Raw genomic sequence first — 13,823 nt, forward strand, 5'->3', positions numbered from 1 at the left:
TAATATTTGGTTTACTTTTTATTAGTAGTTTAATTATTTAAACATATATATTGGGTTAAAGAGTTTGAATGTTGACAAACTTTTATATCATTCTCTGCATTGTTTCCCATTGACTCTGCTTAAGTAATTTTAACTGATTTCTGGATGTCTAAGATCCCAAGGGGTTTCGTCATTGACCACACCATGTCAGTTCCCAGAAATCAGCTTGTGTCTTGATTTTTAGTCATATGAGTACCCCAGATTTTTATTATCTAATTACCATCTTCATCTTTAATTGAGTAATGAACTTCCTCTGACTGCTTATTTCAAATAGGCCTTGACAAGAAATCCCTCAGGTGATTGCCATCTCCATATTTTCTTTGGCTTCCCTGATAGCAACAACCCATCAACACATCTCCTGTGGGGCTATTAGACATGTTTGTTTTTTCCTTGCAGGATGGTCAGAAATAGAAGGGGGTCTCACGGTTACAGAAGCATATTGTTAGCGTTACAAAAGCATATTGGCGTGTCCTGATAAGTCTGTTCTTTCTTGTAGCTACACAAAGGGCGTGGACATGTGGAGTATTGGCTGTATTCTGGGGGAGATGCTGCTTGGAAAACCTCTTTTTCCTGGAACATCCACAGTGAATCAGATAGAGCAGATCTTGAGTGTCATTCCTGCCCCATCCCAGGAAGGTGAGACTTTTCCATGAAGGGAAGTATTAGCAGCCCAATTGCTAAGAGAATGACTCATAATTGGCATTCTTGCTCTCTCCCAGGAACTCAGAAGACTGAGTGGTGGAATGTTGGGAACAGCATGGAAAATAAAACCTTAAGTGATGTGATACAGCAGGGCCAGGGAGCAGTGGGAGAGGGGACATATATAAGCCTTGGGGTAATTAAAGCATGGTTCCCTGTAGACTAGGGAAGGCTACTACAGGTTAATTGGAGCACCTGTAGTCAATTAAGGCCCTGTCGGGAACCTAATAAAAAAAGCCCTGCTTCAGGCAGAGAGGGTGGTGTGAAGAAGGAGAGAGGACTGGAGTTTGGAGTTGTGTTGCTGAGAATTGAAAGACCAGAGGAAGGGAGACCCTGCCCCAGCACGGCAGGGAGACTCCCTCCCCCAGTGTCTCGGATAGAGGGTAAACCTACCCAAGGGGGAAGAAGGTAAGAAGCCTGCAGGGATTGAGAGGGGCTGGGGCTCAGAGTGAGGAACAAACCCAGACACTTCCCTCCTCTACCACCTTCCTGGGCCACTAACGGGGCCCTCGGCGCTTCAAGAGCAGGGGCAAAGAGTGGTGTCCTAGGTACCCGCCAAGAAAAGCACAGGACCCACAATACCAACATTGGCCATTTTGTCACCGTGATCAGATGACATAGATAACATACTGCTTCTAGCATGCATGGAGGTGGTTGATGACAGTAACACATATTAAGGTGATTGATGTAATAAGTCAGTCAGGCTTCCTGACCTGGTCACCTGAACACAAACTTGGAGCCTGAAATTCATAGATGGCTTTTTTTTTTTTTTTAAGGCCAGAATGAATTATTATGATCATCTAAGCCAGTGGTTCTCAACTTATTACCATTGTGGGCTGCATCCATGCACGCGCGCGTGCACTCGCACACTCTCTCTCTCCACACACACAGACACACGCACACAAGCTGTATGGCCCTGAGGATGTCACATGAGCCACAGCTGTGTGCTGATTGGGCCGCTGGTTGAGAACCACTCATCTAAGCTGACTGTTTGCATAACACAGGCTATAGAATTTCACCCAAGAATTCTTGCATCAAGCCCATATGTTATGGTTGAGCTAGAGCATGGTTTTCTAGAGAGAGATCCAGTCTTGATTTAAAGATTTCCAAGTGATGGTGACTTGACCTCATCTTTTGGCAAATTGTTCCAGTGGTTAATTACACTCACTGGGGATTGTCTATGTGAACATTAGTAAATTTATAGCACAATAGTGTGCCATGTATTAACTGGCTGTGTGGATCCTGCTACAACACATTAAAAGTTCCATGGTGCACTTTGAACTACTCCCGTTTCAAAGTGAAATAAATCAAAGTGGACTATGGCACTTCTAGTGCAAAGCAGTTGGATCCATACAGCGAGTTAACACAGTAGCCTGCCGGGCACTATAGACTTACACCCCAGCTAGCCATGCACTAACTGTTCATATAGACAAGCCGCTGTTAAAAATCAGTCTGAATTAGTCTTATTTCTAATCTGAATTAATCTAGCTTCAATTTGCAATCTTATTATGTCTTTAATCTATCAGACAAACAGTCCTCTACTATCAGAAATATTCTCCCGCATGCAGAAATTCCAGGATTATAAACCCTGCTCTTCCACTTACTATCTCTAGAGTACCTGCTATGGTGTACAGGAATCTCTGTCTCTCAATTGCCATCTGTTAAATGGGACTCTTGCTTATAATACCTCATAAGGTGCTGTGTTCATTTAATGTATGTAAAGCAATTGAGATTCTCTCTTGGAAAACCTTAGAGATGGGTAAAATATTATTGAATCTTCTCTACCAAAAACTCCTTAGGTTCAAATTCAAAGTTTCGAGTCACAAACTGCATGGCTCTTGAAATCCTGCCCATGGCGTTCATGAAATCTGTTTTCTGTTGCAGATATTTTAGCTATCCATTCGGACTACAGAGCCTCTGTTATTAACCGCATAAGTTCCAGGTAAGCCTTTTACGTTGTGTCACTAGCAGAAACCAACAGATATTGATATAATGTGGGAATAAGCTCAGCAACCAGCTGGCAGGGATCTCTGTCTACAGACTCACTTATTCATCCTCAAGGCAGTGACATTAGATAGAAACAACTGAAACAAAAACCAGTGACCGCTCATCATTCAGGACCAATATTAAAGTTGACCTGACAGCTTTTTACTTTCCATGCCCCAAATTCCAGGCTTTTATGTTGTGATGTTGTCAAAAGTAGAACATTCCCTTTTATTCTTTGTGCTGGTTATACTCTTGAGATTATGAAGTCGAGGATAGCTGGTTCTCTCTACTATGTTGTTGTTTTTTTATTTCAAATTTATGAAAAGTTTCTTTATGTATTTTTATTAGAAACCTGATTTTTCTTAGAGCCCACGTTAAAAATTCTGTATAGCTTAAGACAGAGGATTCAGGACTCCACCCCTGTAGTAAGCAAAATTTCACTTTTATTACTACTTATTAAAAACAATCAATAAAAATGCAGGTCACATTACAACACCACAGTGCACTTCTGTTAGCTCATACATTGCACTGTAAAACCAACCAAAGTGCACATTATGGGGAGTTTTACCTTGCATTCATTTTAGTTACAGGAACAGGTTTACCTTAGGCAAACATTTATTATTATTGTATTTGTTTTAAGAAAGGTGCTAAAACTTTAAAGTTACTTATTAGAAATTGTTTTTTCTTCAAACTGCAGGGGTTTTCAGATAACTTAGTCTACCTTAAATCTGGCTAAAAATCATGTAACATATACAATCTTAGATGTTGTTCCATTTAGGCTTTTAATACTAGTGTGGAGTAATGCTTAATTTCTGTCTGGGTGTAGTTACATCTCCAGATGGGTAAGATGGGATCTTACAATTCTTTAGTTTGCCTTGACACAGTTCTTCTCCCATGGACTAGTTTTGGGTACTACGTGCCTGGCTAGTCTACTTTGGATTCAGTTCTCTGCAGGAGCTGGTGAACAGCTTTTTATATCCTAAACAATTCTCTTTTAGGTAGAGATGTTCTTTGACCTGGGGGTAATTCTGCCTCGCACTAAAATATTGAATTGTCAGTCATCAGCTTCTGCTGACCAATGTCTCAGAAGAACTTTTTAACTTCCATCTTGGTGCTTTCCCTGAATATTTTTTGTAACTACATATTGGCTAGTCCCGTATCTGGATTCAAACCTGTTAATCTTAACCTCACACTTACATTCCATTTTCCTTCTCTTTCTCCTTTTTTGAGAGAGGTGCAAATGGCTTCCTCTTATTTAAGAATATTTTGGTGGCTACACTTTTTATAGGATGAGTTGATACACTTTTGTTTTTGTTATAATGTGACACTGTTTAGTTTTATCTGACAAAAGTGTAATTTTAGCTTTAACTTTTTGTTTCAACACTTTTCCTCAACACTATGTATTTGTACCAACAGCCCATCATATGTTACTTAGTCTAAAACAAGTGACTACAAGTATCCCTTCCTTGGTCTTTAGGCTTTTCCCCTTCTGTTCACAGCCCTTTGCGATACCTTAATGGGAGGAAAAAAAACTAGGAGTACTTGTGGCACCTTAGAGACTAACAAATTTATTCGGGCATAAGCTTTCATGGGCTAAAACCCACTTCATCGGTTGCATGCAGTGGAAAATACAGTAGGAAGATATATATGGAAAAAATGGGTGTTGCCATTCCAACTGTAACAAGACTAATCAATTAAGGTGGGCTATTATCAGCAGGAGGAAAAAAAATGTTAGTAGTGATAATCAGGATGGCCCAATTTAACTGGGAATTGGTCCTGCTTCGAGCAGGGGGTTGGACTAGATGACCTTCTGGGGTCCCTTCCAACCCTGATATTCTATGATTCTATGATTTCAAACAGTTGACAAGAAGGTGTGAGTAACAGTAGGGGAAAAATTAGCATGGGGAAATAGTTTTTACTTTGTGTAATGACCCATCCACTCCCAGTCTTTATTCAAACCTAATTTAGTGGTGTCCAGTTTGCAAATTAATTCCAATTCTGCAGTTTCTCGTTGGAGTCAGTTTTCTGAATTTTAGTTGTTGGAGAATTGCAACTTTTTAGGTCTGTCCTTGCCCTTTCTGACTGATTCTTTGGGTGGGGGTTGAAGCTTCAGAACCTCCTTAACACAACAAGTGCTGATGGATAATAATGGGGTGTGATTGGTTGTCACCCCGGGGTGCAGTCTCGGAGTTGTGGGCACTGCGGGGCCCCTCTAATCACTCAGTTGGGTTGGCCCTACTCACCCTGGTTGGGGACACAGCCAGCCTAACCCAGGCCGTGTTATCACCCAACACGACAGCAGGTGGCACCACACACCCAAACTGAGCTACCTGAGAGAGCAGCTTCACGGAAGCTACTCAAATACATGCAGCAGACAGCAGCCAATTTCCCAGCTTTCCAGACTCATCTCCTTCTTCTCTACCCCCCTCCTCCCCCCCACACTGGAGTATAAACCCAAAATTATACCGTCTTGTGCTGCACAGGGAACTGTACAGCATAAGCTCATAAAATTCACCCCTTCCCCCAACGTGGAGAGGAATATGCAACAGCCTTTGCCCCTTGAACTAAGATTCCCATACACGTCACTCCAACTCACTGGTTTAGATCAGGGGTGGGAAAACTTTTTGGGCTGAGGGCCGCATCTGGGTGGGGAAATTGTATGTGGGGCAGGGGGTTGGGGTGTGGGAGGGAGTGCGATGTGCAGGAATGGACTCAGGGCCAGAGATTGGGGGAGAGGAGAGGTGCAGGGTGTATAAGGGGGCTCAGGGAAGGGGGTTGGGGTGCAGGAAGGGTGTGGAGTATGGCAGGGAGTTGGGGTGCAGCTGGGGGCTCAGGGCAGAGGGTTGGGGTGCGGCGGGGGGTTGGGGTGCAGGAGGGGTGCTGGGGGCTTAGGGCAGGGAGTTTGGGGGGTGGGGTGCAGGAGGGGTTCAGACTCCGGCCCAGCACCACTTACCTAAAGCAGCTCCGGGGTGGCAGTGTTGCACACCGGGGACAGGGCAGGCTCCATGCCTGCCCTGGCTCCGCACCGCTCCGGGAACCAGACGGAACCACGTCCCTGTGCAGCCCCTGCGGGAGCGACGACACAGGGCTCCATGCGCTGCCCTTGCCACGCCTCCAGATACCTCCCCCAAAGCTCCCATTGGCCGCAGTTCCCCCTTCCCAGCCAATGGGAGCTGCAGGGGGCGGTGCCTGGAGGCAAGGGCAATGCACGGAGGCCTCTGGCACGCCCCCCCCCCTCCATCCCCCAGGGATGTGGTGCCAGCCACTTCTGAGAGCGGTGCAGGGCCTGCAGCTTCACGGGGTGCAATCCCACGGGCTGGATCTGGCCTGCAGGCCGTAGTTTGCCCACCCCTGGTTTAGATAAACAAAAACAAGTGTATTAGATAAACACAAGGTAGATTATAAGTGATAGTAAACAGATCAAAGCAGATTACTTAGCAAATAAACAGAAACTAAGCTTAATATACTAAATAGACTGGCTATGAATAGCAGATTCTCACCCTAAGAGATGATTCAAGCAGGCTGTAGATTCTTAAGGGGCAAGCTGCACTTACTTTACAGCTTGGAATCCGCAGGTGTCTCATTCACAGGCTAGAAATCCCTTTAGCCTGGATCCAGCACTTCCCCCAGTTCAGTCTTTGTTCCTCAGGTGCTTAAGAACATAAGAAACATAAGAACAGCCATACTGGGTCAGACCAAAGGTCCATCCAGCCAAGTATCCTGTCTACCGACAGTGGCCAATGCCAGGTGCCCCAGAGGGAGTGAACCTAACAGGTAATGATCAAGTGATCTCTCTCCTGCCATCCATCTCCACCCTCTGACAAACAGAGGCTAGGGACACCATTCCTTACCCATCCTGGCTAATAGCCATTAATGGACTTAACTGGATAAATTCATGGAGGCTCTCTTTTAAACCCTATTATAGTCCTCGCCGTCACAACCTCCTCAGGCAAGGAGTTCCATAGGTTGACTGTGCGCTGAGTGAAGAAGAACTTCCTTTTATTTGTTTTAAACCTGCTACCCATTAATTTCACTTGGTGGCCCCTAGTTCTTATATTATGGGAACAAGTAAATAATTTTCCCTTATTCACTTTCTCCACACCACTCATGATTTTATAGACCTCTATTATATCCCCCCCTTAGTCTTCTCTTTTCCAAGCTGAAAAGTTCTAGCCTCTTTAATCTCTCCTCATATGGGACCTGTTCCAAACCCCTAATCATTTTAGTTGCCCTTTTCTGAAACTTTTCTAATGCCAGTATATCTCTTTTGAGATGAGGGGACCACATCTGTATGCAGTATTCAAGATGTAGGCGTACCATGGATTTATATAAGGGCAATAAGATATTCTCCGTCTTATTCTCTAACCCTTTTTTAATGATTCCTAACATCCCATTTGCTTTTTTGACTGCCACTGCACACTGCATGGATGTCTTCAGAGAACTATCCACGATGACTCCAAGATCTTTCTCCTGATTAGTTGTAGCTAAATTAGCCCCCATCATATTGTATGTATAATTGGGGTGGTTTTTTCCAATGTGCATTACTCTACATTTATCCACATTAAATTTCATTTGCCATTTTGTTTGCCCAATCACTTAGTTTTGTGAGATCTTTTTGAAGTTCTTCACAGTCTGCTTTGGTCGTAACTATCTTGAGCAGTTTAGTATCATCTGCAAACTTTTCCACCTCACTTTTTACCCCTTCTCCAGATCATTTATGAATAAGTTGAATAGGATTGGTCCTAGGACTGACCCTTGGGGAACCACCACTAGTTACCCCTCTCCATTCTGAAAATTTACCATTTATTCCTACCCTTTGTTCCCTGTCTTTTAACCAGTTCTCAATCCATGAAAGGATCTTCCCTCTTATCCCAAGAGCCTTTGGTGAGGGACCTTGTCAAAGGCTTTCTGGAAATCTAAGTACACTATGTCCACAGGATCCCCTTGTCCATATGTTTGTTGACTCCCTCAAAGAACTGTAATAGATTAGTAAGACATGATCTCCCTTTACAGAAACCATGTTGACTTTTGCGCAACAATTTATGTTCTTCTATGTGTCTGACCATTTTATTCTTTACTATTGTTTCAACTGATTTGCCCGGTACTGACATTAGACTTACTGGTCTGTAATTGCCAGGATCACCTCTAGAGCCCTCTTAAAATATTGGCATTACATTAGCTATCTTCCAGTCATTGGGTACAGTAGCTGATTTAAAGGACAGGATACAAACCATAGTTAATAGTTCTGAAATTTCACATTTGAGTTCTTTCAGAACTCTTGGGTGAATGCCATCTGGTCCTGGTGACTTGTTACTGTTAAGTTTCTCAATTAATTCCAAAACCTCCTCTAATGGCACTTCAATCTGTGAGAATTCCTCAGATCTGTCACCGACAAAGGATGACTCAGGTTTGGGAATCTACCTAACATCCTCAGCCGTGAAGACTGAAGCAAAGAATTAATTTAGTTTCTCCTCAATGACTTTATTGTCTTTAAGTGCTCCTTTTGTATCTCGATCGTCTAGGGGCCCTACTGGTTGGTTAGCAGGCTTCCTGCTTCTGGTGTACTTAAAAACATTTTGTTATTACCTTCTGAATTTTTGGCTAGCTGTTCTTCAAACTCCTTTTTGGCTTTTCTTATTACATTTTTACATTTAATTTGGCAGTGTTTATGCTCCTTTCTATTTACTTCACTAGGATTTGACTTCCACTTTTAAAAGATGCCTTTTAATCTCTCACTGCTTCTTTTACATGGTTGTTAAGCCACGGTGGCTCTTTTTTAATTCATTTACTGTGTTTTTTAATTTGGGGTATACATTTAAGTTAAGCCTCTATTATGGTGTCTTTGAAAAGTGTCCATGCAGCTTGCAGGGATTTCACTCTAGTCACTGTACCTTTTAATTTCTGTTTAACTAACCTCCTCACTTCTACATAGTTCCTCTTTCTGAAATTAAATGCCACAGTGTTGGGCTGTTGAAGTGTTCTTCCCACCACAGGAATGTTAAATGTTGTTATATTATGGTCACTATTTCCAAGCGGTCCTGTTATAGTTACCTCTTTGACCAGATTCTGCGCCCCACTCAGGACTAGATCGAGAGTTGCCTCTCCCCTTGTGGGTTCCTGTACCAGCTGCTCCAAGAAGCAGTCATTTAAAGTATCGAGAAATTTTATCTCTGCATTTTGTCCTGAGGTGACATGTACCCAGTCACTATGGGGATAATTGAAATCCCCCACTATTATTGAGTTCTTTATTTTGATAACCTCTCTAATCTCCCTTAGCATTTCATCGTCACTTTCACTGTCCTGGTCAGGTGGTCCTTAAGAATAGAACAGTAGGGATCTATTAGAGCATGGAATTACTATCCATAGAGATTCTATAGAACTTGTGGATTCATTTAAGATTTTTATTTCACTTGAGTCTACATTTTCTTTCACATATAGTGCCACTTTTCTGCCCCAAGCATGACCTGTTCTGTCCTTCTGATATATCTTGTACCCTGGAATGATTGTGTCCCATTGATTGATTGTCCTCACTCTACCAGGTTTCTGTGATGCCTATTATATCAATATCCTCCTTGAACTAGAGTGCCTCGTGTTAACCTATCTTATTATTTAGACTTCTAGCATTTGTGTACAAGCACTTTAAAAAACTTATCACTGTTTGTCTGCCCTTTTCTGATGTGTCAGATTCTTTATGTGAATGTTTCTTGTCTGATCTGGCCCATACTTTGTCCTCTTTCATCCCCCTCCTTCTTCCTAAAACCTAGAGAATCTCTATCAATATACTCTCCTCTAAGAGAAGTCTCTGTCCGATCCACATGCTCCTCTGCAGCAATCAGCTTTCCCCCATCTCTTAGTTTAAAAACTGCTCTGCAACTTTTTTAATGTGAAGTGCCAGCAGTCTGGATCCACTTTGGTTTAGGTGGAGCCCATCCTTCCTGTATAGGCTCCCCCATTCCAAAAGTTTCCCCAGTTCCTAATAAATCTAAACTTTTCCTGTCTACACCATCGTCTCATCCATGCATAGAGACTCCGAAGCTCTGCCTGCCTACCTGGCCCTGTACGTGGAACTGGTAGCATTTCTAAGAATGCCATTATAGAGCTCCTGGATTTCAGTCTCTTTCCTAGCAGCCTAAATTTGGCCTCCAGGATGTCTCTCCTACCCTTCCCTATGCTGGAGGGTAGGGATAGAGTACAGAGGGCCCTAGACAAATTAGAGGACTGGGCCAAAAGAAATCTGATGAGGTTCAACAAGGACAAGTAAAGAGTCCTGCACTTAGGACAGAAGAATCGCAAGCACCGCTACAGACTAGGGACCAAATGGCTCGGCAGCAGTTCTGCAGAAAAGGACCTAGGGGTTACAGTGGTCGAGAAGCTGGATATCAGTCAACCGTGTGCCCTTGTTCCCAAAATGCCATTGGCCTTCTTGGCATGTATAGGTAGGGGCATTGCCAGCAGATCGAGGGACGTGATTGTTCCCCTCTATTTGACATTGGTGAGGCCTCATCTGGAGTACTGTGTCCAGTTTTGGGTCCCACACTACATGAAGGATGTGGAAGAATTGGAAAACATCCAGCGGAGTGCAACAAAAATGATTAGGGGACTGGAACACATGAGTTATGAGGAGAGGCTGAGGGAACTGGGATTGTTTAGTCTGCAGAAGAGAAGAATGAGGGGGGATTTGATAGCTGCTTTCAACTACCTGAAAGGGGGTTCCAAAGAGGATGGCTCTAGACTGTTCTCAGTGGTAGCTGATGACAGAACAAGGAGTAATGGTCTCAAGTTGCAGTGGGGGAGGTTTAGGTTGGATATTAGGAAAAACTTTTTCACTAGGAGGGTGGTGAAACACTGAAATGCGTTACCTTGGGAGGTGGTGGAATCTCCTTCCTTAGATATTTTTAAGGTCAGGCTTGACAAAGCCCTGGCTGGGATGATTTAGATGGGGATTGGTCCTGCTTTGAGCAGGGGGTTGGACTAGATGACCTCCTGCGGTCCCTTCCAACCCTGATATTCTATGATTCTATGTCATGTACCACGACCACCAGCTCCTCCCCAGCACTAGACATAAGTCTATCTATATGCCTTGAGAGATCCATAACCTTCACACCAGGCTGGCAAGTCACCATAAGGTTCTCCTGGTCATCACAAACCCAGCTATCTGTTTCTAATGATCGAATCTCCCATTATTAACACCTGCCTTTTCCTAATGAGTGGAGTTCCTTCCCCCCGAGAGGTAACCTCAGTGCGAGAGGTACCCCAACATCATCTGGAAGGAGGGTCCCAACTATGGCAAGGTTTCCTTCTGTTCCTGTTGCCTGCTCTCCTCTGGGCCTTTCATCCTCCTTAACAGCATAGGGGCTGTCTGATCGGAGGTGGGACAAATCTACAGTGTCCTGGAAAGCCTCATCAACATACCTCTCTGCCTCCCTTAGCTCCTCCAGCTCCGCCATCCTAGCCTCCAAAGCCTGTAAACGGTCTCTGACGGGCAGGAGCTCCTTGCACCGAATGCAAACGTATGCTACTCACCCACAGGGCAGGTAATCATACATGCTATACTGAGTGCAATAAACAGGATAGGCCTTACTCTGCTGCTGGGCTTCTGCCTGCATTTTCTCCTACACTTACCGAGCTTAATGATAGGGTTTGTTTAAATCAAGAAGTTTTGATTATAGCTTAGTGTAAAGGTTTTAAGAATGGCAAATGTACCTTGCCCCCTTCCTACTCCCCTCTCGAAACTCCCTGTTAGCAGCCCTTGTTCACAAAGCTCCCTGGTTTCAGGAGTAGTCTTTTGTGTGGGGAGTGAAGAACATGAGATGATGTCACTGATGGGTTCAGCCACAGAGACACCCCCTCCCACCTCCCCGGGACTGTCACCTGATGTGCTGAAATTACCTCTGAGCCCGTTTTCCACTGCCAGCTTGGGCCTCCAGACCCCTGCCTTGTTGAGCCAGACATACTAGTTTGCTACAACACAGACCTAGGTCTGATCCATGTCCCTAAAGCTGCACATTTTAACCAAAAACTGTTCAGCAAGTCACCTATCTCCAGCACCCAGCTCCCAATGGGATCCAAACCCAAATAAATCCTTTTTACTCTGTATAAAGCTTATACAGGGTAAACTCATTAATTGTCCGCCCTCTATAACACTGATAGAAAGAGAGATGTACAGCTGTTTGCTCCCCCAGGTATTAATCACTTTGGGTTAATTAATAAACAAGTGATTTTATTAAGTATAAAAAGTAGGATTTAAGTTGTTTCAAGTAATAACAGACCAAACAAAGTAAGTTACCAAGCAAAATAAAACAAAACACGCAAGTCTAAGCCTAATACATTTAAGAAACTGCTTACAGGTAAATCTCACCCTCAGAGATGTTCCAATAAGCTTTTTTCACAGACTAGACTTCTTCCTAGAGTGGGTCCAATCCTTTCCCCAGTACAGTTCTTGTTAGTTCCAACTCAGGTGGTAACTTGGGGATTTCTCATGGCCAGCAACCCCTTTTGTTTTGTTCTTCCCCCCTCCCCCCCATTATATGTTTGGCACAAGGCGGGAATCCTTTCTCTCTGGGTTCCCAGCCTTCCTTCTAAATGGAAAAGCACCAGGTTTAAGATGGATTCCAGGATCATGTGTCATGCTCACATGTACTGTGAGACTTCATTACTCACTGGCTGGCACCCACATATACAGGAAGGCTTACAAGTAAAGAGAGCCATTTACAACCAATTGTCCTAGTTAGTGGGAGCCATCAAGATTCCAAGGCATCATTAATGGCCCACTCTTTGCATAATTAAAATAGAACTTCAGAGTAATACTTTATATTTCTAGCTTCAGATACAAGAATGATACATTCATACAAATAGGATGAACACACTCAGTAGATTTCAGAGTAACAGCCGTGTTAGTCTGTATTCGCAAAAAGAAAAGGAGTACTTGTGGCACCTTAGAGACTAACCAATTTATTTGAGCATGAGCTTTCGTGAGCTACAGCTCACTTCATCGGATGCATACCGTGGAAACTTCAGCAGACTTTATATACACACAGAGAATATGAAACAATACCTCCTCCCACCCCACTGTCCTGCTGGTAATAGCTTATCTAAAGTGATCATCAAGTTGGGCCATTTCCAGCACAAATCCAGGTTTTCTCACCCTCCACCCCCACACACACACAAATTCACTCTCCTGCTGGTAGTAGCCCATCCAAAGTGACAACTCTCTACACAATGTGCATGATAATCAAGTTGGGCCATTTCCTGCACAAATCCAGGTTCTCTCACCCCCTCACCCCCCTCCAAAAAACACACACACAAACTCACTCTCCTGCTGGTAATAGCTCATCCAAAGTGACCACTCTCCCTACAATGTGCATGGTAATCAAGGTGGGCCATGTCCAGCACAAATCCAGGCTTTCTCACCCCCCCCCCTTTTTTTTCCAGGGACACACACACACACACACAGCAGGAGAGTGAGTTTGTGTGTGTGTGTGTGTCCCTGGGAAAAAAAAAAAAGGGACAGGAAATGGCCCAACTTGATTATCATGCACATTGTGTAGAGAGTTGTCACTTTGGATGGGCTATTACCAGCAGGAGAGTGAATTTGTGTGTGGGGGGGTGGAGGGTGAGAAAACCTGGATTTGTGCTGGAAATGGCCCACCTGATGATCACTTTAGATAAGCTATTACCAGCAGGACAGTGGGGTGGGAGGAGGTATTGTTTCATATTCTGTGTGTATATAAAGTCTGCTGCAGTTTCCACGGTATGCATCCGATGAAGTGAGCTGTAGCTCACGAAAGCTCATGCTCAGATAAATTGGTTAGTCTCTAAGGTGCCACAAGTACTCCTTTTCTTTTTACTCAATAGATTATAAGCTTTGTAATGATACCTTTTGCATAAAGTATATTCAAGTTACATTATATTTACACTCATAAGTATATTTCCATAAACATATGGAGTGCAACGTCACAGTCACTCCCTGCTTTATAGAGCTTTTGCATATGGTGAGAACCCTTTGTTTCAAAGCTTGGTTCCCAGACCAGTCTGTGGAAAAATACTGACATCTCAAGATAGAGTCCAGCATCATGTGGTCTGACCATGTGTCCTTGTAG

General features: G+C 43.7%; 1 protein-coding gene across 6 annotated transcripts in view; it reads left to right on the forward strand.

Annotated features, from left to right (window-relative positions):
• Positions 1 to 13,823, forward strand: part of MAPK15 (mitogen-activated protein kinase 15) — a 71,584-nt gene that overhangs the window by 28,795 nt on the left and 28,966 nt on the right. For all 6 annotated transcript variants that reach the window (XM_084619159.1, XM_084619160.1, XM_084619156.1 and 3 more), the window contains exons 7-8: positions 536 to 675; positions 2,623 to 2,680. In XM_084619159.1, the coding sequence (XP_084475285.1) occupies positions 536 to 675; positions 2,623 to 2,680 (198 nt within the window). The remainder of the gene's footprint in view (positions 1 to 535; positions 676 to 2,622; positions 2,681 to 13,823) is intronic.

This window comes from Lepidochelys olivacea, assembly GCF_965140295.1.
Source record: "Lepidochelys olivacea isolate rLepOli2 genome assembly, chromosome: 2".
In the NCBI taxonomy this organism is placed as follows: domain Eukaryota; kingdom Metazoa; phylum Chordata; order Testudines; family Cheloniidae; genus Lepidochelys; species Lepidochelys olivacea.